Below are 23,585 nucleotides of genomic sequence, written 5' to 3' on the forward strand. Positions count from 1 at the left end.
GAGATGTGACTGGTGAAAGGGGGGAAAAAGCTGAAAGTGGAAGTATCGAGTGCAGGAGGCAGAGACAATTGGAATAACTGGATTTTGTTCCAGTCCCCCAACAGGATGTCTGCTGGTGTGATGTTAGCCAAAAAGGACATGTGTCAAGAATGGGGGAAAGCTGCACATTATAAGGAAAAGCAATCTAGACAATGCCTACAATGCCTAAGGATCTTCATTGTATTTCCTGTCCCTCTGACAACAAGTCTTTGGAAAAGGAACATAGTTTCTCTCCAAGCTGGCTTGGCACAGTGGTGGCCCTGTATAGCAATTTATTTTTAAGTGGATTTAAAATTTTCCTTTCTTTCCTTTGTCTTTAACTTATTGGTTTTCCATATAATCTAGCTCTTTAATAGACTTTCTTTGAGGTAAGGAATTTTGAATTTCACATTTTTTTGACAGCTCTGTTGGTTTCTAAACTTTTTAAATGATGATAATAATGGTTAATATGGACCCTCTTTTCTTACACTTTCCTTTCCTTTCTTTTATGATTAAAATGAAGTTAAAGGCCTTAGAGTAGATTATAGGATTTTGTTTCACAAACCAGCCTTTCTAAACTCCTCTGTACTGTTGCTCCTCACAGTTAATATTAAGGTGGATAGACGTGAATGAATATAATCTTTAGTGTTGTTCAAATCCAATTTCAAGTTTTGTTTTGGGGACGTCAAGTTGCTTCTCTCCCTTCCTTCAGCTAACTGATGAGCAGTGGTTCATATAGAGTAGCTTTCTTCCACCTCACACTGATCCAATCTTAGCTTACCAAAAAATCTTTCCTCACTTTTTAGAAAATGATTGCTACAAACTTAATAACATGATTATAGCTATAGCATTTAATAAACCCTGCTAACCTGTATTAGGCAAGCAATGTGAGGCTTCTCAAAGAGCCTGACATGACTGGGTTGGTTGAAAGAATCTGGTTATATTCATAAGACACATAAGTCAATATTCTTTTTCTTTGGTACAGGAGCTGCAGTGGCTTTATAAATATTTACACCACCCTGAGGTTCACATTTGATTCTATCCTTTCTCTGGGAATAGTTTCTCATAAAACTGATATGAAACCCATTGTACAGGGTAAAATAAAAATGGAATGGTGATGTCTAAAGTATTTTTATTATAATGTTAAAATTCCCAGGGAAGGAATTTTGGGGATTTATGGAGACTGGTACAAAGATCTTTGGGTTTTTCCCTCATTTAATCATTACTTTTCTGGAACATTTTATCTTTTTTCCCCCTCTAATAGTTTGGTATTATTTAGCACAACACACTTATAAACACTAGTAGTGTAGTTAAATTGTACAGGTACTTTGTTTTTAATGTGTATCCCAATTTCCTATAATTATTGAGATGAAAGTTTATCTAGGTTATGTTTTAGTCAAGATACATTTAATTCAGTGTATATCATAGAAACTATTAATTTAACTTAGGGAGTTCATAGAGAATTCTCTCACTATTGCAATAAAGGAAAATTAAAGGGAAAAATGAAAACTTTAGAGGAAATCAGTATTACTTGTATTTATTACATTATGAGGTTAAAAACAAAACCCTAGGTGGACTGAATGTAATGGACATTCTAAAAGGTAATTTCTGCACAGGATAGCCCTAAACCTTAGTGCCCACTAACCTGGTCCCAGCGATTAGAGATGGGGAGCATTTAGCCAATACACCCTGCTGCCATAGAACAACCATGAATGGCAGCAAGCAGCGATAGTCTTGTGAATAAAGGTATGAGTCGAAAAGCAGAAAACAAACAATATTGGTCACAGTGTGAGAAGGACTGCGGGTGCCTTGTCAGTATGTTTGGTGATTCATACTTATATACACTTAGCAATACCTTAAGAACCACTAAGCTCTTAGTTTCCAGTTATCATTCATATCTCAGAAAGTAAAAAAGAATATTGACACACCTATAATAAACCTTGAAAACATTTGCAATCTCAAAAAGAATGGAAATGTTTAAGAACACAACTTTATCATATTTCAGCCATGTCTATTTATAATTAACATTTGTGTGTTGGCCACTTGCATCAAAGTTGAAGGCTGAGTTGATGTAGAAGCTCAGCCTCCTATTTGAATGCAGAAATGCTGATAAAACACAGTTATTAAAAATATTTAAGTAACCCAATCTAGAGTAAATAAGGAGAAACTTCTGAATGCCAAAAATGAAATGGGAGTTCCAAGTGGGAGCATTAAGGAAAAGCTAAAGCTTTGGTGGAACATAGGTACGTCAGAACCTATGTGCTAGGACCCAGCAGCTCAGATTTTAACTTTCACTGTTTAGTAAGTCTGAAACTTGTATATGAATCCTTTGTGTACATCCAGGATCCCAGAAGGCCGCACTGGCCATGAAGCATGGAATAGAGAAAGGATAAAATCCTTCTACCATCTCACCCTATACTTTAGGTTGGTGAAAGAGCCATCCATTAGAAAATGGCTTCTAAACCTCTGGAACTTGAAGATGTGGGGATCTACCACCCTTCAAGTTAGGGTGATGAAATAAAATGGAAGCCAGTGAAACTCCTAGGATTCCCACAAGCACTGTACTGTCAAACGTACTGGAGGCATGCTTTCCCAGGCCAAGGCCTCTTAGACACATATACAAATCACCAGCAAGGTTACCCTGACTGAAGATGAACTCAAAATAAAAAATCAATAACTGTAAAATGACTAAAGAACATCGTGGAGGAGAGACATGAGGGAGAGTTAGTTGATACAGGAAATAGGAGATTTAGCAATAAGGAATTAAAGGAAAATCCGAAATGAATGTGTAGATACACTAAAAATGTTAAAATAGTTAAAAGGAGTTACAGATACCATAAGAAATATTTGAAAAAGAACAAAGTAGAACTTCTAGAAGTTAAAATAAAGTCCTTAAAACATAAAATTCACTTGTCATGTTGAATGTATTAATATAAAATTGAAGAAAAATTAGTTATCAAGTTTATATGTAGAAGTAGGGGGGCACCTGAATGGCTCAGTGGTTGAGTGTCTGCCTTTGGCTGAGGTCATGATCCTGGATGAGTCCCCTAACAGGATCCCCATGGGGAGCCTGCTTCTCCCTCTGCCTATGTCTCTGCCTCTCTCTCTGTATCTCTCATGAATAAATAAAAAATATGTTTTTAAATGTTTATAGGTGGAAACCATTCAACGTATAAAACATGCAGCCTAAAGGGATAAAAAACATGAAAGGAAATTAATGGAAACTGGGGATAGATTGAGAAGACTAAATATATATTTAATAGAAGCTTCCTAAGAAGAGATGAGACATAATGTGCAAAAGGCAATATTTGAAGAGGTATTCATGGAAGATTTTCCAGAATTGAAGAAAGATATGCATATTCAGAATGAAGGACCACACCAAATCTCAAAAAAGATACATAAAAAGAAATCAACCCTCAGATACATCACAGTGAAATTACAGGATATTATAGAGGAAAATTTTGGGCTTTTTTTTTTTTAAGAGTCATGATCTCAGAGTCCTAAGATTGAACCCCGAGTACATGAGTGGGGGGAGGAATGCAAAGTACAGGGAAAAGCAAAATCTGCACTGAGTGCAAAGCCTGACTCAGTGCTCAATCTCAGGACTCTGAGATCATGACTCTCAGATGATGACCTGAGCCAAAGTCAAGAGTCAGATGCTTAACTGACTGAGCCATCCAGACATCCCATAGAGGAAAGTTTTAAGTGCTAACCAAATATGTAGACATATGATCCACCAAGTTATGACATTTAGACTGACAGAAGCCAGAGCCAGTGGGATAGTGTCTTCAAAATGCTCAGAGATCATAACTATTAACCTAGAATTCTATGTCAAGTTGAACTCTCAAGAATGAGAACAAAATACAAACATTTTCAAGCAAAGTCCAAGATGGTAAGGTCTGAAAGAAACAGCACAGCATATACTTCAGTAAGAAGGAAACTAAATGCAGATGGAAGGGGTGAAGTTCAGGAACCAAGGAAGAAGAAATGATATTAGCCTCACCTTGAATTGAAAACAATTATAAAAAAAAGATTGATTGATTGATTTGAAAGAGAGAAAGAGAGAAAAAGAAGGTGCAAGCACACTGAGAGAGAGGGAGAAGCAGACTCCCCACTGAACAGGGAGCCTGACATGGGCCTGGATCCCAGGATGCTGGGATCATGACCTGAGCCAAAGGCAGACACTCAATAACCAAATGTGCCACCCAGACACCCCCAAAACAGTTTTTAAATCTAAATTGTTTTCTTTCCAAAATCATGAAAATTTCGTTATGCTTTCCTTTGTATATAGAAATACATTAAGGAAAAATCTGTTTTTGTGTCAATTTGCTGTGAACAAATTTAAATATCCAACAATGCTAGTACATTTAGGTAAAATGTGGAGTATATACAGAGACTGAAATACTATGTAATCTTGAAGAATTATTGCTGTCTTGTGATAGTGCTTATGTTAAGATATTAAGGAAAAGCAAGGGCAGCCCTGGTGGCGCAGCGGTTTGGCGCCGCCTGCAGCCTGGGGTGTGATCCTGGAGACCCGGGATCGAGTCCCACATCGGGCTCCCTGTGTGGAGCCTGCTTCTCCCTCTGTCTGTGTCTCTGCCCCTCTCTCTCTGTGTCTATGAATAAAAAAAAAAGGAAAAGCAATACATAAAACATCATATTCACCATTAGATGAAGTGTATAAAAATATACACCTCAAATTTTGTATATTTACAAAAATACACATATTGTAAGGCAACGTACCAAACATATTCAAATCATTTTTTGGTGGTACAATATTTTTTTTCACCTTATACTTTTCAAAACTCTATAATGGACATGTATTCTTTAATAAGAAAAGAACTTAAGAAACTTAAATATATACTTATTAAATTATAAATTTCACTAAATAAACACCATATTTCTAATTTTGCAGGCAAACCTGTCCTCACCATCCTCTACAGTATCTGAGAGTCAACTGGTATGTATCCTCTCATTAAGTCATGGACCTACTTTAGAAAATTCTGACCTCTCAAGACAGCTTTGAGAGAAAGTGAACTGAGAATAAATGTACTACATATATTTGCTTATTTGTCTGACAAAAGTTTACTGATGCTTTACTGAAGCTGCATGCTGGTTGTTTTGCTGCTTATAAACATACAGAAAACCATACATAGACCCTGTTTGCTAGGAACTTGCATCTTATTAGTGGGACTAGCATGATGTGGGTGGGGTCAGAAGCAAAATGCTATTGCAATTTAGAGAAAAAGATACTCAGTTCCTGATGGGACAGATGCAAAAACATTCAAGGACAGGTCACATTGATCATGTTGGACAAGTTCCAAACTTTAAGAAATGAACAATGGGCTATTTCAGGTAGGAAGGTTAGGATGTGAGTGGTCTAGATCGGTAATAAGCAGTAGAAATATGTGAACCATAAATGGAAGTCACATATGTAATTTAAAATTTTCTAGGAGCCACATTAAAAAGTTAAAAAAACTAAAAACAAAAAACAAAAAGACAAACACAGGCCACATTTCAAAGATATATTTTATTTAATGATATGTAAATACTACTTCAAACATATAAGCAGCATAAACTTGAGATATTTTATATTCCTTTTTTTGTGGCTAAGTCTTTCAACTATGCTGTATATTTTACAACTATAACACATCTCGATTCAGAATTACCACATTTCATCAGCTTGACAAGGGGCTACTGGCTACTGTATTAGCACATATCTGGATTCTAGAAATCTGTTATTTATTTATTTTTTTAATTTTTTAAATTTTTATTTATTTATGATAGAGAGAGAGAGAGAGAGAGGCAGAAACACGGGTAGAGGGAGAAGCAGCGTCCATGCACCGGGAGCCCGATGTGGGATTCGATTCCGGGTCTCCTGGATCGCGCCCTGGGCCAAAGGCAGGCGCCAAACCGCTGCGCCACCCAGGGATCCCGAAATCTGTTATTTATAGATGAAAATTTGATTACATAGAATTATTTTTCCTTATAGTGTTTTGTGTTTTCTATTCTTACAGTGGTTGGCAAATTGAAACTATGAAATAAGTTGCCTAGATAATACTAAAGATTTTCTATATATCTTTTAATTTTTATTGTTTATAATTGTAAACTCCTGAACAATAAGCATCTTTGGTATAATTAGAAAAATTTGTAGTAAAGCAGTTTGAGATGTTAAGAAGACAAAATCACTGTTTAGAACTGTTATTTTTCCCTATTTAAGCAATTGTTTTGGTGTCCTATATCCATAGTCAATAAGTCATGTTGTCATTATCATGCCAAACTATTTTCATTTGTGTTTGCATGTGTGTGTGTGTGTGCACGTGATTTTAGCGTTCGTTAGTTTAGAGTAGGGGCTAGCAGTATGGTATAGGTGAAAGAATCTTAGAATGGGGGTCAGAAGAACCATCTTTTGTTTCTGCTCTGACACCTGCTGTTAGGCTGACAGTGGAGAAGTCACAAATCTGAAAGTTTGATCCTCAGTTTCCTAAATGAACAATGAGAACATTCTATTACATACTTTCCAAGCCCTTCTAGCACTGTGAGTCTATGATAACTAGCAGAGTGATATGAAGAAGTTGCCATGGAAACAAGCATTGCAATAACATAATAAAGTTGAATAGTTTCCCCGTTTAGATATGGAAATATTACAACTATTTTAATATTTAAAATAATGGTATACTTGTTTCTTGAGAGCAATGAGTGACATATATATATGGCAAATATATATAATGATTTCATAAAAAGAGACATATTAAAAACAGCTCATTGTAAATGCAATAAATAAACCTTTTCCTGTCTAATACAATATTTCTGTGAATTCTAAGTTTGTGTTCCTTAGGGAGAAAAATGCAAAGCATTGCTTTGACTGACTTTAATGATAATTTCTCTGCATTTGCTTTAGACTTTTTCTCTAAAGAGTTCAAGGAATATCTTAACCAAGTTTTAAATTAAGTTTTAATTCCCAAATTCCCTTGAGACATAGGTTGGTTTGTGAAGGGATTATTATCAAGCAGGCTTATCACACAAAAAAAGAACATCTGGACTGATATAATTACTCAGCTTAATCACTTTGACTTCTATTTCATGGCATTAACCCTGATTTCATTACTGGGGAATGGAATAGAATAGAAATAATTGCAAGCAAGGAATGATATATGACATTTGCTTCTTTGAAGATTTATGATATTTTTGCTTTTAAGTAATATATGAATGAAATTTAAAACTTTCATTTCTATGAATGAATTTTCAAAATTTGTCATCTCAAACTCTCTTCAGAATTAAATTCTGAATAATTTGAGTGAGAATGCCTTTGAAAAATGGAACTATGTATATATATATATATACACACACATATACACACACATGTATGTAAACATGTCTATAGCATACACACATATAGATGTAAAATAATAGGAAATTTTGATATTATATGTAGCTTTTTGTTAGTGTATATATGTGTAACACATAAAAATTATGGGGAACATATGATAGATTATAGTCAAATTATATAAGTAAATATTCTGTTTTGTGTAAAATAAGTAATTAGTAAAATTACTGTAGTCTTGTTTTAGGGAAGAAATATAATAAATTAGTTGAAGTGAAAACATGATAAATCACTGTGGTAGCACAAGCTTTATATAGAAACCATTTTGCTTTTAAGGATATATAATTTTTTCAGACTTTTTTCTTTTTAACTTGGCTAACCTATTTGCTTGTTAACATTGCAACGGTTCCAATTCAACATTTCAAAGAAAAAAAGAAATGTGACTGTGTCCCTTATTCTTAAGATACTTCCATTGTTTATTTTGGAAGCCAAACTCTAGTACTGGGCTCAGGATAATAGAATAATTTGGGTGTCCATATGAAACCAGTTCACCAATCTGTGCTTCAGCTTCTCTTGTTCTGCTACACCACACACAGTAGGTGAAAACTGGAAAGGAACTTGGAGGTGAGGGTATGGAAAATGCTCATCTATAAAATGGGAGGTTGGAATAACTACTCTGTCAACCTATAGAGGGTATTACAAAGCTCATATATCATAGGATGTGAAGTTGCCAATATAGATTGTACATATGAGAGCCTGCAAAGGTATGATCACTTATGAAAGAGGAGGAGACTTGGTAGGGTGAATTTGGGTATGGAGATTTCACACCTGTGAATAGTATTAATAGCACAACAAGGGGAGCAAAAGGAAAGGAGGGATCTAGGCTAGAGCTTGTACCTCCACGAAGCTTTCCTAATTCCTGAGCTGAGTCATCTCAATGTTAACAGAGGCTGGTGGGGCCTCTTCTCTGGACAAGAAAACAGGTTAGGTTCCACAAGATGGGTAAGCACTGGTCTTTCTTGGTGGTAGGTAGGGGAGCCTTGTTTAGAAGACATTTGGCTTTTGCACTTGGTATTTACTGCCATTACAAAATGCTCGTTGTTGCCTGAGATGGAATACTGAATCTGGAGTGTACAATAGATTAAAAAAATAAGCTATATGGCTATATACGGGTAAAAGCAAAGTGCAGCTTACTGGAACATGATAAAGAAGAGTGGGTAAGCTTTCAAATACTTTGTTCCTAGTTCTGAATGCCAGCTTTTGTGTCCTGCTTTAGTGGGGCATGAATCATCTTTCTGAGGGCCCTTGAGGTCACTGTTGTTCAGCAAATGCAGCCTTGCCTGAAAGCTTTTGTGTAGAACTGATGTCTTCTTCAGGCTTAAAGGTGGTTTGTCCTTGACCAGTTTTCCTTGACACAACATACTTTAAGTGCTACAGTATTTATCTTATACACCTCTTAAGATTTGAGTCATGCTATTGTCTTCTCTTCAACCATTAAAATATTTCAATTGAGCCCATCTGTTTTGTACACAGACAACCAAATGTCTCTTGAGCTATGGATGTGGCTTATGATAATTGAAATCCTACGTATGTTTATTTTTGTATGACTATCGTAGCAATTGTAATTTTTTTTTTTAAGAAAGCACATCAGATAGGTACTTTCCTGGATAGTGTAGATCATTTAGTATCAATACTTTATATTATAAATGCAAAAATAGGGACAGGAAAGTGTTTTTCCATTTCACATTCATTTTATGTTGTTTTTTTTTTTCTTCACAAAGTTCTGTCATGCATAATATCTCATTAGAGTCTCACAATCTTGTGAGCTAGCATGGCACAAACTGTTATTTCCATTATTCTGATGAAAAAAACTGAAGTCCAAATATCTGTAATGGCATGTCAGCAGTCCCAGAGCTAATGGGTGGTATAAAAATATGCTTTCCCCCCTCAATCTTGGCAACTTTGCTCTGCACTATAGTGTTCTAAAATCTGAGGTATTTCTTTGAGGGGAAAAATGCTTACATATTTGCTTCAGGCATATAATATTGTTTGTTGAAAAAGAATAAAAGCTAATAAAGGTTTATTAATTGAATGAGTGAGTCAGCTAAATAATCTAGAGCACACTGCTTTTGTCAACAATCTTGACTAGTAAAATGTTTTTGAGTTTCAATGAGCTTGTTGTCACAGAAATTCTAAAATATATATATGTGTATACATAAAACACTGGGGACTAAAGATGAGACTGAAGCAAATGGGTAAAAGAAACACAGTGGTACTTTCACAAGCCCATTGGATCCATCAAATTAGTAGAACTCCTAGCCAAGCTCACAGAGTTTTCTATATGCTATGTTTTATTACTTTATTTTTTTAGTATACATTTTATTTCTTCAAAAAGATAAAAATAAATTCATGAAAACTGAGACTCTGTTCTTTCTTTTCTTCTCTCATCACACCACTGCAGAGCTTACTACTGTCATCAAGGGCAATTAAAAACAGACTACTAGGGGCACTTGGGTGGTTCAATGATTGGGCATCTGCTTTTGGCTCAGGTCATGATTCTGGGGTCCTGGGATTGAGTCCCACATCAGGCTCCCTACAGGGAGCCTGCTTCTCCCTCTGCCTGTCTCTGCCTCTCTCTGTGTCTCTCATGAATAAATAAATAAAATCTTAAAAAAAAATCAGCCCATGAGCTGCAGTTACTAATTCGAGAATGAGGTTGCTTTAAGAAGCCCTTATTTTAAAATATTAATAATGGATGCTCTAGGTTAGTGCTGGCAGTTAATTTTCAACTTTGGTCTCCAGCCAGAGGCAGTACCAATTTATTGTCATAGAATTATGATTGCAGGTCCAAAGAACAGAAACACTGTTTATTTTCACAGTGCCCCCAAGTAGCAATGTTCAAGCATAAGTGTATACTTGTTGAGTTAAAAACACAAATTAATAGCAGACTTGGATCAGTGCTCCATGCAGGCTATTTAAACCTGCCACCAGGCTCCAGGGACTCCACATACTCTTCGACTTTTTCTCCCTCAAGATTAGCAATAGGTTTAAATATGATCTCCTTAGTTCCACCCCACTCTCAAATTCTCCAAAAAAATGCCATCGTTGTCTTTTCGTATTAAAAATTTTATTGCTTATCACCATAAGCAAATAAAGGGAACAACAACAATTTTCTTTTAAATGGGGAAGTTTGAAATATTTTAGTGTCTGTAAAGAACTGATCTCGGCCTTTGACTTCTTGCATCCATCAGAGATGGGAACTTCAGCCTCTACTCTTATCATAAGGGTGGAACTCACCAACCCACTTTCCTTCTTCTGGCCCTTTATTAGTGAAAGATCATATGGATCTTCTATCCTGAGGAGTTCTCTCTTCCTGGGTTACATTAAAAAAAATGATACTGAAAAAATAATGGGAGACCCCTAGCTGACAATCACCATCCCTTGGGGTTTACATCTTGGATCGTAGCTAGCATCCTAGGCTTCTTCTGCCTGTCAATTAATTTATTCATTTTTCAAATATTTAGTTAGCACCTTCTAGATTCCAGGTACAGTTCTAGGTGTGGGAGATGCAATAGTGACTGAAGCAATGATCTCTGGCCTCACAAAGCTTACATTCTAGTGGAGAAAGCAAAACAATAAACAAATGTCAGATTGTGATAAGTACTATGGAAAAAAATAAGGGGGGCAAGGGGATATCAGCATTCCAAGGCAAAAATAATTCTGGAAACAGCAGAGCCCAAGTACAAACTCCCAGGGGAGAGAGCATCATAGTGTCTGTGCTAGGGTGGAGAGAGTGAAGGGGTGAGAGGGACAGTAGCAGCAGATAAGATTGGAAAATCAGGGGAGGTGAGTTGGGCATTGGAAAGATTAGGTCAGATAACACTTGGTAGATAGGCAGTACCTTACAGGCATGGCAAGTGAGAGAGTGAGTTATTAGAGAGCTCTGAGAGGAGTCAAGTGACGTGATGGCTCAGTGTGATTTTTCTGTCATTTACTTAACTGAGTTGCCAGCCTTCTTAGAACAAGGGTTATAGATGCTACAGTTCCTGACATAGACTAGGTCCAATTGGGAAAATGGCTCCAGAGAGCTTCTGATAGATGTGTCAGAACAATGGTGGTTTTTTCTGAGGCACTTCAGAGATGTCTTACATCCACTGTAGATCAGTTCTCAGTAGGTTCATCAAAATGAATTGAAACTTGCCATTTAGAGAAACTTCTTGTTATTCTTTCTGTGCTTTTTTGTGTTAACTGTGGGAGTCATTGCCTGTTTTTATTTCTCCATTTAGACTGGTAAGAAAATTATGGAGTTGCTTTTCCTGGCATCATAAGAATAGCATTTGTGTGCATTACTCATGAATCTAGCTGGATCTATGGATTCTATAACAGATAAAAATGAAAGAAGGGCCAGTTTAGACTAGTTTGGTTGCTGGCAATTTTGATCTTATAGGAGCTCACCTTAACAGACTTCTAAGTTGATTAATCTAATTTCCTTTGCTTTTATTTGGACACAAACTTAGCCAATTAGATTTGCCAGAATTAGAGAACAAAAGTCTACTTAAAGTCTGAAGATACCATGTAGCTATGTGCAAGGATGCAATGTAGATTAGAAATCAATAAAAGATGGTTTCTTCTAAAGCCTCTCTTTTAGTCTGGAGGCAGAAGCTAAAGGTTAAGCAGATATCTTGGGATGGCAGACCAAGGAAGATCTATCTTTCGGTGAGCAGGACAGCATTTTAATGGAATGAGTTCTAGTTGAGTGCACATGAATCACCTAGGGATTTTGTCAGAATTTGGATTCTGATTCAGTAGGTCTGGGGTGGGGCTGAGATTTGGTACTTCTAACAGGTTCTCAAGTGACGCTGATGGTGCTGGTTTACGTACCTCGTTCTGAGTGGCAACGTGCTAACATATATCTTATTTGGATAGATCCATTAGTTTACTCTGTGTTGCAATTTAGTCTTCAACAAATAAATGTAGATTACATAACCATTTGACATTGAGGAACGGGCATTAGGAAGAGCAGAGAGAAAGTTAACTAATATTCCAGGAGAGCCTTGGGTGTACCAGAAATAGCACCTTGCTTCACTTAGGCTATTTATAATGTTCCAAAAGGCACCATGGAACCCTTGTTTGGGTGATGGATTTGAATATGCAGAAACATGACTTATATAAAAACTCTACGTGGTATGATACCTGAGAGGATAGGAATTTAAATAATAAAATGTACCTTTACCTTTACTCATTATTTGAGGGACCTAATCATGGAAAGTTGTAACCCCTTAGCAGAATGTCCAGACAGGTTGAATAGCTTTTTCAAAGCCATACAGTCTATTAACACTACTGCAAAAATTAAAATCTGTATCCTTCATACTCTCCTCCAAGCAACATCATGATGTTTTTTGAAAATGTATTTTTAACCAAGTCCAGGGAGGGACATTGGTACAAATTTTGATGTCTTGGCCATGCAAACTAGGGAGTCCTTTACAAGGTAGAGTGTGGTATGGGAGACATAAGTGTATGTGTGTAGGTGAAGGGAAGATGTATGGATGTGTATGTCGAATAGGAAAACATCATGTCCTACACTGTTTTTGGAGTGCTAATTCTGGCAGGAACATTTATTCCATGCTTAAGGAAAGAAAAACTGGATTTAGTAAGAGTAGTGAAAAGAAAGGTAAAATGATATCGAATGAAGTAACAATGGCTGACATCAGGTTTTGACAATGGGCAGTGAAAATAAAACAGAAGCAATGAATTTAAAAAGAATAAAAAATATAGAAATATTAGGACTTTATTATTGATTGGGCAGAGGAAATTATAGATGTTGGTATTTAAAAACAATTATAAGTGTCTATGTTGTTTCTCTGGCTGTCTCTTTGCAGTAGGCATAGGAATAATTAAAATCATGGGCTTAATGATTAGATCAGTCCTGAATTAAATGTTGACTTCTTCCCATGTAAACTGCATGGCTTTGGCATGTGGCTTATTCTCTCTAAGTCTCTCCTAGGGTTGTTTATTCGGAATCGAAGAGATATTGTATCAAAAATATTGAATATAGAGCCTGCTCACATACAAATAGAACAGAGAGTTTGCATCTATGGGAGAATGATGGTGGTGTCATTATCTGCAGTGAGTCTTCAGGGATTTTGAAGTTGATTTCATAGCATGTGAAATGGTATGGGTAAGGTACAGAGGCTGGTTTCACCCTAGAGGATGATGACCCCAAGAGAAAAGATCTGAGTGAAAGTCTCCAGGCGAGGATAACCCAGATCATCATCTTGCTAGCAATACAAGGTTCAGGTAGTCATGTTGCTCTGGCAGAGGGGTTCTCTTAGTATATCAAGTGCTCTAGTCAGCTTCTCCTCTCTGCATTCATCTTTTGGCATACTGACCAAATTTACCTCCTAAAGCTCCATGTTTTAGAACCTGGTAGGCCCTGATTTCCTGCCTCACAAAGGAGCAGGAGAGAAGGAGAAGGTACAGGAATAGGAGAAGGAAGGGGAAATGAAATGGGAAGTCAAGTGGGAAAGACAGACAGGAAATCTGGACAACTTAGGATCATGACCTGAATATTAGGCATCTCTGTTTTTTTTTTTTTTTTTTTAATTTTTATTTATTTATGATAGTCACAGAGAGAGAGAGAGAGAGGCAGAGACACAGGCAGAGGGAGAAGCAGGCTCCAAGCACCGGGAGCCCGACGTGGGATTTGATCCGGGGTCTCCAGGATCGCGCCCTGGGCCAAAGGCAAGCGCCAAACCGCTGCGCCACCCAGGGATCCCGCATCTCTGTTATTATAGGTGGTTGTAGAAATCAGTAGTTTCCCAGGCTTTGTTCTTGTGTTGAGCTTACTGGAGGGTTACTGCTCTCGTATGTATACTCAACTGCAATTTCATACATAATTGCTCATTTTTCCCTCCTGAGAGAAATCAGAGTTTCTTAAGTGGGAGATATTTCTTAGCCTGGGGAAGATAGAGGGTTTTCTCCCTCTCTACTTTCCCAGTTGGCATAAATATAAAGACAACTGGGAAAATATCGATTGAAAAAAGTGGCATTTATTCAAGCCTCAAAATATATCAGGTGGTTTATAGAGCAGAGAGATAGATGTAGTCCCTGAAGGCTTGAGTTGTGAGCATCAGCATTGACTGAAGCAGGCTAATTTACAGTTTTCTGAAAGGCAATGGGGTTGAGAAGAATGATTATGGCAAAATGTTTAACCAGGAAAAGTGCCACAACTTTTTTTTTTATTGAATTCTTATTTGGGATGTTTTTGTAAACTTATCAATCATTTTGTGACATTTTACAGTGTAACAAAATTCTGGTGTTTGTGAAACATCATTCTGAAATTGCCCCCAAAGTAGATTTCTCTCTCTCTCTCTCCCATCAAACTGACATTGGGTACAACTTTATGAGTCTTGAATGACTAGTCTATTAGCTAAAACTCTTTCAATTGTAAGTTACACAAGTTTTGAGTTTTAAAAAGTAGGAGGAAAGGAAAGTCTTAGGGAGCTGCAGGACAAGAATTTCAGCTGGACCCCAGGAATGTTTTAGAATTTAGTTCTGGAAAGCCCCCAAGAGCCTCTCCTCCCTAGGCTCCCCATACACTCTGCTTTCTTCCTTGATCTCATCTGTTTTTTTTGTTTTGTTTTGCTTTGTTTTGTTTTGTTTTTTAATGGAGGATTAAGGCTTTCCCATAGCTCACATATTGACATAGGTTCAGTCCTCCAAAGTAATTCCATAGTGATCTGGATTTCTATTCCATTTTCTTGGAAGAGAAAATGTGGTTCCACCTCCCCACCCTCTTAGGTCAGAAGGCCATTCCTGGTTTCATCATACATAGTATGAACATGGTTTCTGGGGCCCAGCTCTGCGGATGTTGGGGTTTGGGGAGTGATTTCCAGAAAAATAAATTGTTAAAAACTTGCTGGGTTGTGCCGAATTCATCTCTCCTATCATGCCCAGAATGAGAATGCTGCCTGGCACTAAGGACACTCTCTATAAATATTTGTCAAATGAAGTAGTTATTGAGTGAATGCACTGGTAAAGATTTAGGAACACATTTGGCTTGATAAGTGAGGAAGGTGTTTGCATTTTGAACATTGTGATAGTAGATCTTTCTGAGTTAATTGTTATAATAGTTAACTTTAAAGTTACACTAGTTAAAATCATTTGATTTCTAGGCTGCTTTTATGTATTGGTAAAATCATTTTAAAATTTAAAAAATTATACATTTTTGTGAGAACATTTAAATGACAATAATACCATATTCATTCATTTTAATGGTATTTATTTCTTTATTTTAAAAATTTTATCTAATGTTCATGAAGACTAAGCCTGGAGTGATTCGCCCAGTACCTGTAAAATCCAAAATATTACTGAAAAAAGAGGAGGAAGTCTATGAGCCCAACCCTTTCAGTAAATACCTGGAAGATAATAGTGACTTCTTTTCTGAGCAGGTGAGCATACATAAAAGAAAATCTTCAATATTTTGATAAATAACTGTATGAAATATGGGATGCCTCTATGAATATAGTATGTATAAGAAAACGTTCATTTAATTGGAATATCCTTAGTAATAAAAAAGATCAATTTTTGCATAATAAAAAGAGATTCACATATTCCCAGGATGATATTTTGTTTGAAGTATTTCAAAAAAAAAAAAAAATCTATCTAATGCTGGTATTGTTTAGGGAACCAAGACACTACTCTCCATAAAAGAAAGACTTTGTTTTCTTGGTTGGATGGTTCATATAGGTGTTGCCTTCTTATTTCTAAAGTCCTACTTTAATTTGAAAAGATGCAATATTTTAGATTCGGTATTAGTACATTTAGCAAAAGATCTATTGTATGGATGCATTGCAACATGGTAGAGATGATATGAACCCCTGGATTGAGCCGTAATATTTTGGGGATGGGATTTAAGATATTTTAAGACTTTGTTGATCATTCAGTTTATACATAAAAAAGGTGTACTGTCTTCCTTTTATATACCCTATACATTGGAGGAGGTATAATGGGAGGTTGTTGATGGTGCTTTATAAGCTATTTGGGAAACATATGAAAATACACATTTATGTTATATAAAAGTCCATATTATTTCAGAAGGAAACTTTGCATCTCTATTTGTCCTACTGAGATGCAGCAAATAGGCACGGATTATGTATTTTATATCTCAAATACTATTACATGGATAAACAATATAAGCAATCCAGAAACCTTTCTGATACAATCAAAGCATGTAAAATCACCATCCTTGGTAATCATTAATAAAATAAACTTAAGAAAGAATATAAGATGATATACTGCTTTTAAATTTTACTTTGAAAATGATAGCCAAGGATATTCTTTAAAAAATTACATTTGCATTTGTGAATCATAGGGAATATCTTATCTGCTACATATTAACTCTATAACATCTCTCTTCATTTTCTTCATGTATAAAATGAGGCATTCGGATCGGGTACTTTCTGAGGATTCTTCCATTTAAAAAATCTGGGTTCCTTAAAATAAAAGATTAACCGTGACAAGGTCAGAAGTCACTGTGTAGCCTTGTAAATGTTCATCACAAATACTGATGATTTGCTATAGTTTTTAATCTATAAAATGGAGATGATATGATTTTGATGAGTTAAACATTTTTAGAAGGCACTAATATCATTGAATTATTTCCATTTTATAGAATAAAATGTAGTCCCCAATTTAAATTAAATAGAGAAATTCTACTGATTTATAGAACTGTATTCACTAATTCCACATGTAACAGAAATAAAAAAATTTCTGTTAGGAAAACATATTTTCATCATCAACAAAAAACACTTATTAAGTATCTACTGCTTTGTGACACAGATACTTTAGAGGCTTTATATGACATTTTAGAATGTATGGGATCATTATAAAAATAATGTAGTTAAATAACAAAATGCAAACAGCTAAAATAAACTTTATGTACTATCCATGTAATTTATATTCTTCAAAATATGCTTTCATGCTGTAAAATAACAATTTTGTTCTCTTATATTAATATAATTTCAAATGTATGCATTTTACTTTAAACAGAATTCATTGTAAAATGTCAAGTTATATATTTATCACAATTTACTGTCCTCCAAAATGATAAATTCCATTTCCAAGTATAAAAAATTCTTGTCATTAAAAGAGTTGTCATTTCTTTGCACTGCTTTTCCTGACTAGACAGCAAGTTTAAAGCTCTGTTTATGTATAATACAGACCTGTATTTGTGGAAAATTTGAACTCTTTTGTAAATATGGAGATGCCATATTGTATTTATATATTTTGTCAATCAATTTATTCTTGTTTATATTTCACCTTTTATGTGGAACACAGGAAGTAAAAGGAGTCTGCAGACTGTCAGGATTGAAAGAAGTCTAGCATACTACTTAAAAGTGAATTTGAAACATTTCTTGGTCTTACTCATTAACCTTGCATGAGAGGGAAAATATAATAGAAACTTGAGGATCACTGCACACTGGGCAAGTACATGTACTATCAACTGGTCTCTTTATATTGAGTTCTAACTACCATCTTGGTGTGTCCAGAATCTACAAGAGAGAAAGACTTCAAAGGCACTCCGCAGTGTAGAGGCTTAGATCTACTTAAAATATAAATTGAGTAATAACAGTTGATAATCTCAGTGCTGCTACCTCATCAGAACTTGAATAGAAGAGAGTATACTCAAATTCACTAGTCGCTATTGTATTCTCCTCTGCTGCTGCCACAGAATAAATTGAATGGTTCCAAACTCAGTTGATCTCACCCACCCATGTAATGGAAAATTCTTTAGCCAGACACTTGGGCCAAATTGAAGCAGCTCACATTCACAAATCTGCCTTGTACTGGGGACAGTTCCACATGACAGGAGATGTTGGATGGAATTGTTAAGTCAATAAATTTCTCCTAACAGCTTCACTGCCATAAAATATGATTTCAAAACTCTCTGTTACAAAATGTCAGACATTAAAGATGATGAGACCAGACGGAAATGTATTTACTGTAGCTTAAGAAGGTACAAGCAGGCAGCCTTTTGAACTGATAATGAACTGAAAATTTGCCTGGAGACAGCCTCTGAGTACTAAAAGCAAAGTTTGAAACCAAATATATAATCAAGTAATTGAGACTTATTAATCAGCAGCTTTTGCATCAAAATGGCATAGGCCAGGAAGCATCTGTCTATATTAGATTTATGTGGATTTTGTAACAAAGATTCCTCAGAATGAAGTTTATGCTGTTTTGAAATTACCTTTAAAACCATTATTGTATCAATTTGTGGTTCTTTTGACTTACTGCAAAATATCCTCACTCTCCACATTTGGATTTAAAACTATTGTGATGTACTTTGAAGCATTCTCTATTGATGATCAAGGTCAGAGTTGGAAAGTAATTAACAGAATTGATTGGACAAATGGGCATCCAGAAGACATTGAGGCTTAGAAAATCAATTCACTGATGAGAATGAAGATACTTTAAGAGCCCACTGATTTTTGGTATGCCTGACTACTTGTGAGTTGGCAAAATATATTGATTGTTTTCTGCTCATTTAGTGTATTTAATTAGATAAAGGTGATTTCTTCACTTAAGATCCTCAATTTAATATAAGAAGCGATTATTAATCTCAAGTATATAAAATGTTACATAAAATATTCTCTCATTCTTTATAAATTTGTAATCAAACTCATAATATTAAATGTCATTTTCTTCTGAAAATCTTAATGAAATGTATAAAAAGAAAGGATTTAGACAGAATTAAAGAGGAAATATTGTAATTTCATCTGATTTTCCTGGAATCATTTTTCCTTTCTCTTTCTCTTTCTCTTTCTCTTTCTCTTTCTCTTTCTCTTTCTCTTTCTCTTTCTCTTTCTCTTTCTCTTTCTTTCTCTTTCTTTCTTTCTTTCTTTGTTTCTTTCTTTCTTTCTTTCTTCTTTCTTTTTCTCTTTCTTTCTTTCTTTTGCATTCTTCTTTCGAGAAATAACACTTCCTAGCATGTATGCCTCTTGAATTTTATTTTCCTTTTAACTTGCTTCAGTAAGCAAAAGAACATGTTTTTTGTGAAAATGACCATTTAGTGAATTTCCTTCACACCATTTTACAGAGAGCATAAAAGGATAATTATGGGGAATTTTCTTTTTTGTAGTATTTTCAGTCTTTCCTTTTGATTTTCCGTAGACATCTGACTTTCCTACCAAATTCTCTGTTTGACATTCAACTTTGATGATTATATGGGTGACTTTCAGATTTCTATCTCATTATTCCTCGTTAGATTTCTACCGTGACCTTCACCTTTTCTTCCTTGTGTCACGCACATGTTAATATTACAGAGCAAGTACTCACCTTTGTCATAGGTGAAACTGACAATACTGCCTTCTATTCTGAATGACTTCTGGCTTTGCCATAAATTGCTGCTGTTTCAACAATTGTTTCTCAGTCAAGATGGTTCATTCTCTTTCGTCATAAAATTATATTTTATCATTGCTAACCATTTATTAAGAAATATTTTTCAACTTAAAATGTTTAGCCTTTTTAGGTCTGGAGTTAATTAAGTGGGTTGCCAAATTGTTTTAAGGGGAGAAAACTGAAATGCCTTGTGTTACATTTCTTTTGAAAGGGTTAAGCCCAAAGATTTGGTTTCTCTACATTTTACCAGGTTGTTTTTTGTTTATTCGAGTAATGAAATCTTTGTGAGTTTTTTCTTCTTTCCTTTTGTCTTCATCCCCCCTTCCTCCCTTTTCTTTTCTTCCTCCCTCTTTCCCTTCTTCCCTCTATATGTAATAGATAATAATTGATCATAAACAGGAAATATATCACATGTAATAGATAGTTTATCATCAGCATAATAAACTGTTTTTTTAATTGTCATATAGAGACAAAATTTGCTTTTTCTCTAGAGTATAATCAAATGGTATTACCTTTTCAAAGTTAAGATTTTATGTCTCCTTTTTTCCTTTTTTCTGTTTTTCTTTTTTTTCTTTTCCTCTTTCTTTCTTTTTTTTTCTTTTTTTTTTTTTTGCGTAAGCTTTCTCTTGATTTTGTGTAATTATTGACGTTGATTGGAACTTGCAATTTTCTGTTGCAGTTATCTTCAAGCTATGGGAAACTTACTTTCCTGTCCCCTTTCCCTTGACTTACATAGGGTTAAAGTACTGAACAGATTCTTACTTGTTCTAAAATATCAAAATCTTAAGAAGACCTATTGCCACTTGGATTATATTAGATTGAATTATTCTAATAATTCTAAAAATTAGTTAAACAACTGAATTCTAATAATTAGCTAAGCTCTGAGGCATTAGTTACTTAACAAATATTTGGTAGATCTGTGGTATCTAACCCTACCCTAATCTATGAGGCAACAATGATGATCTGAACATTTTATGCCAATATGTTCTTCTTCAATGCTTTGTTAGCTCATGATGTTCTTATCTCTGTTTAAGAGGAATGGCACTGCCATATTTAGAAGCTCTCATGTAAATTATGCTCGAGTTTTAAGATAAGGTCTTGCTAAAATCAAATATTCTATATTAATTTCTTCTGAAAAGTATTAAACAGAATGTCAAAAGGGAGAAGGTAGCTATGTAACAATTCTTTAAGTAATATCCAGAGTAAATGTTATTTAGAGATTAGAAAGTTTTATGTGTTGGCAAGGAAAAAAGATACATTCTTATATTTTTACTTCACAGAAGTCTTTATCCCATACTTCTTTTTGAACTCTGAGTCAAGGTCAGCCTGTAAATAGAACTGTAGATAGTAACAATCACATGTCTTTGGCATGGTTTTGTCATATGGTATGTAGGAGAGTTTTGGTAAAACTAGTGTTCCTGTCCCAGGACATTGTCTACAGTACTCCCCTTCCTCCCTCTTTATACAGTTTCAATTCTACAACTGCCTTAAAATGATTTATAATTGTTAATAATGTTTATGGAAAAAAACTGAAAAAAATTAAAAACCATGGACTCAAAATGGTGTCATTTAGAGTTCTCAAACCTGTGCTTAATACATAATTGATTTGAACTTTCAACCTTCCCCGGAAATGTAGTCTTATCTTGTCAGTCAAGAATTTTTCTATAAGTGTCAATGAGGGCCTCCTGGGTCTTTCTACCCACCAAAGAAGGAAGAGGTAATAATAATCTGCATTATAAGAAACTTGGCTTTTCCCTCTCAAAGGCCACCTGCCCTGGAATAATCTTTCTTTTTTTTTTTTTGCTAATAATGTTCTTGCTCCACCCTTCTATAAAACCTTCTATTTTGTCTAACTCCTTAGAGCTTTCTTCTACTTACTAGGTGAGGTGCTGCCTGGTTCGTGAATCATTTAATAAAGCCAACTAAATCTTTAAAATTTACTTGATTGAATTTTGTTATTTAACAAATACATATCCTTAGGAAATGCAGAGAGGCTTGTGATTTTTCTCTACTGAAAAATTTTGTTTGATCCATGAGAAGAGCAATCAAGGTAGAATGTATAGAGGAGGACACAATAAAAGTTGAATGTATTATTTGAACATAAATGCTAAGACCGATGTGTTTGAAACATGTTATATTCTCTAAGCATTGGGGAGATTGTTACTTATTTTACAGCGTGGGTGAGATTAGACAGACTTTGATGACAAATATAAAGGTCACAGCAAGATATAGAAACCTGAAGATGAGTTATGTGGAGAGAGTTGAAAACCTCTTTTCTGTGATCCTGTATAAAATAACTTAAGGTCGGAAATTTAGGCAGAGAAAACAACAAATCCAAATGAAAAAAGCAACCAAAAGAATGCATAGGAGGGAATGAAGCAGAGAGAGAAAACTGGTAAAGAAACTGGTCTTTGAATTCCACTACAGAGCCAAAGACAGCCTGAGAAGTCCAGCTCGTGGACAACTCAACCTGCTGGTGAAGCAGGTCATTTACAGTAAATATATGGGAAAAAGAAAATGATGTATGGAATACATTACACATGTGCAAAAGTGTAGTTATCTTCATTTCAAAGGCTGCATGGAAAGGAAGATCTGTAAATTTGTAAATTCAAAATCAGTGATTCCTTAGAGGCTGGAGAGCTGGCAGGTTTTTAGACTCTTTTGAACTAATGTTCTAATCTCCAAATATGGACAATCCTAAGAGAAATTTAATCTCTTGCAGCCAGGCCATCCAAATATCAATTTGTCTTATGGACCTTTAGGTGTTTAATATGTTTTTTGCCTTTGCTTTTCCTTGAAAATAGAAAATTGCATTTGGCATGGAAATAAACAACTCACCAGGGACTGAATTGTCAGTTAACTTTATCTGGTAGAGTTGAGAGGCTTAACATATTTTACTTGTTCAAATAAAAGCAAGCCTGTATGATAGTCATACAATTGGGTAAATTCAGAAAAATAGAGTTTTTTTTTTTTTCAATCTTTGACTAATCCATTTCCAGGAAATGTTAGGCAATCATGAATTGCATTTGGTGGAAAGACTGGCCTTCTGCAGGGTATTGTAGGGTCAGGCTATTCTCACCTTCTAATTTTAGAACCCTTATCCAGGCAGGATCTAATGACTTCATCTACACTGAGGTGTAATTGAACCAAAGGAAAACTAGAGCGGCTTGGTTTTGTGGAAACAACTCTGAAGTCTGGATCATATCATGCAAGTGTGATTAACCAGCTCTACTCTGTGCATTTGTGAATTGTGAACCTCATCCATGAAGCGTGGGAATTGGGCTAGCCCAGTGGTTCTCAACTGGGGTGATGTTGGCCCAAACGTTATTGGTTGTCATAACTGGGAATGCCACTGGCATCTAGTGGGTAGAGGCTTGAATGCTACTAAACATCCTACAATATACAGGACAGTCTCCCACAACAAAGAATTATCTAGCCTGAAATGCCAGTAGTGCTAGAGCTGAGATATCCAGGACTAGACCATTTCTTGGCTCTCTTCCAGCTCCAAGAATACTATGACTAATGATGCTCAATGCTACCCTTACCAAGGGCATTGGAATTCAACCAACAATGACTAGGTATCTTCTTTTTGTGTCTTAACTAAGAACTTTTCCCTATTTGATTTATACAAAGGAGGTAAGTAAGCCTCCATTTATGAGGTTTCCCACATACCATGTAGCCTCTACCTATACCCCTGTTTATTAAAGGGCATGTGTTTTCATTGGCTCTAGATATTTCAGCAAAGTTATGGCTTCCCCATCGTCTTGTACATTTCACCCTCATTCTTGTATTTCCCTAATTGTTAGGTTTCAAGAGAATCAACTAAAAAAAATTTTAATGA

At 35.4% G+C, this 23,585-nt stretch overlaps 1 protein-coding gene across 29 annotated transcripts in view; it reads left to right on the forward strand.

Moving 5' to 3' along the window:
* MLIP (muscular LMNA interacting protein) overlaps positions 1–23,585 on the forward strand; it is a 256,000-nt gene that overhangs the window by 186,922 nt on the left and 45,493 nt on the right. For all 29 annotated transcript variants that reach the window (XM_072734190.1, XM_072734243.1, XM_072734237.1 and 26 more), the window contains 2 exons: positions 4,934–4,978; positions 15,664–15,792. In XM_072734190.1, coding sequence (XP_072590291.1) covers positions 4,934–4,978; positions 15,664–15,792 — 174 coding nt within the window. The remainder of the gene's footprint in view (positions 1–4,933; positions 4,979–15,663; positions 15,793–23,585) is intronic.

The sequence above is a fragment of the Vulpes vulpes genome, chromosome 1 (genome assembly GCF_048418805.1).
Source record: "Vulpes vulpes isolate BD-2025 chromosome 1, VulVul3, whole genome shotgun sequence".
NCBI lineage: Eukaryota > Metazoa > Chordata > Mammalia > Carnivora > Canidae > Vulpes > Vulpes vulpes.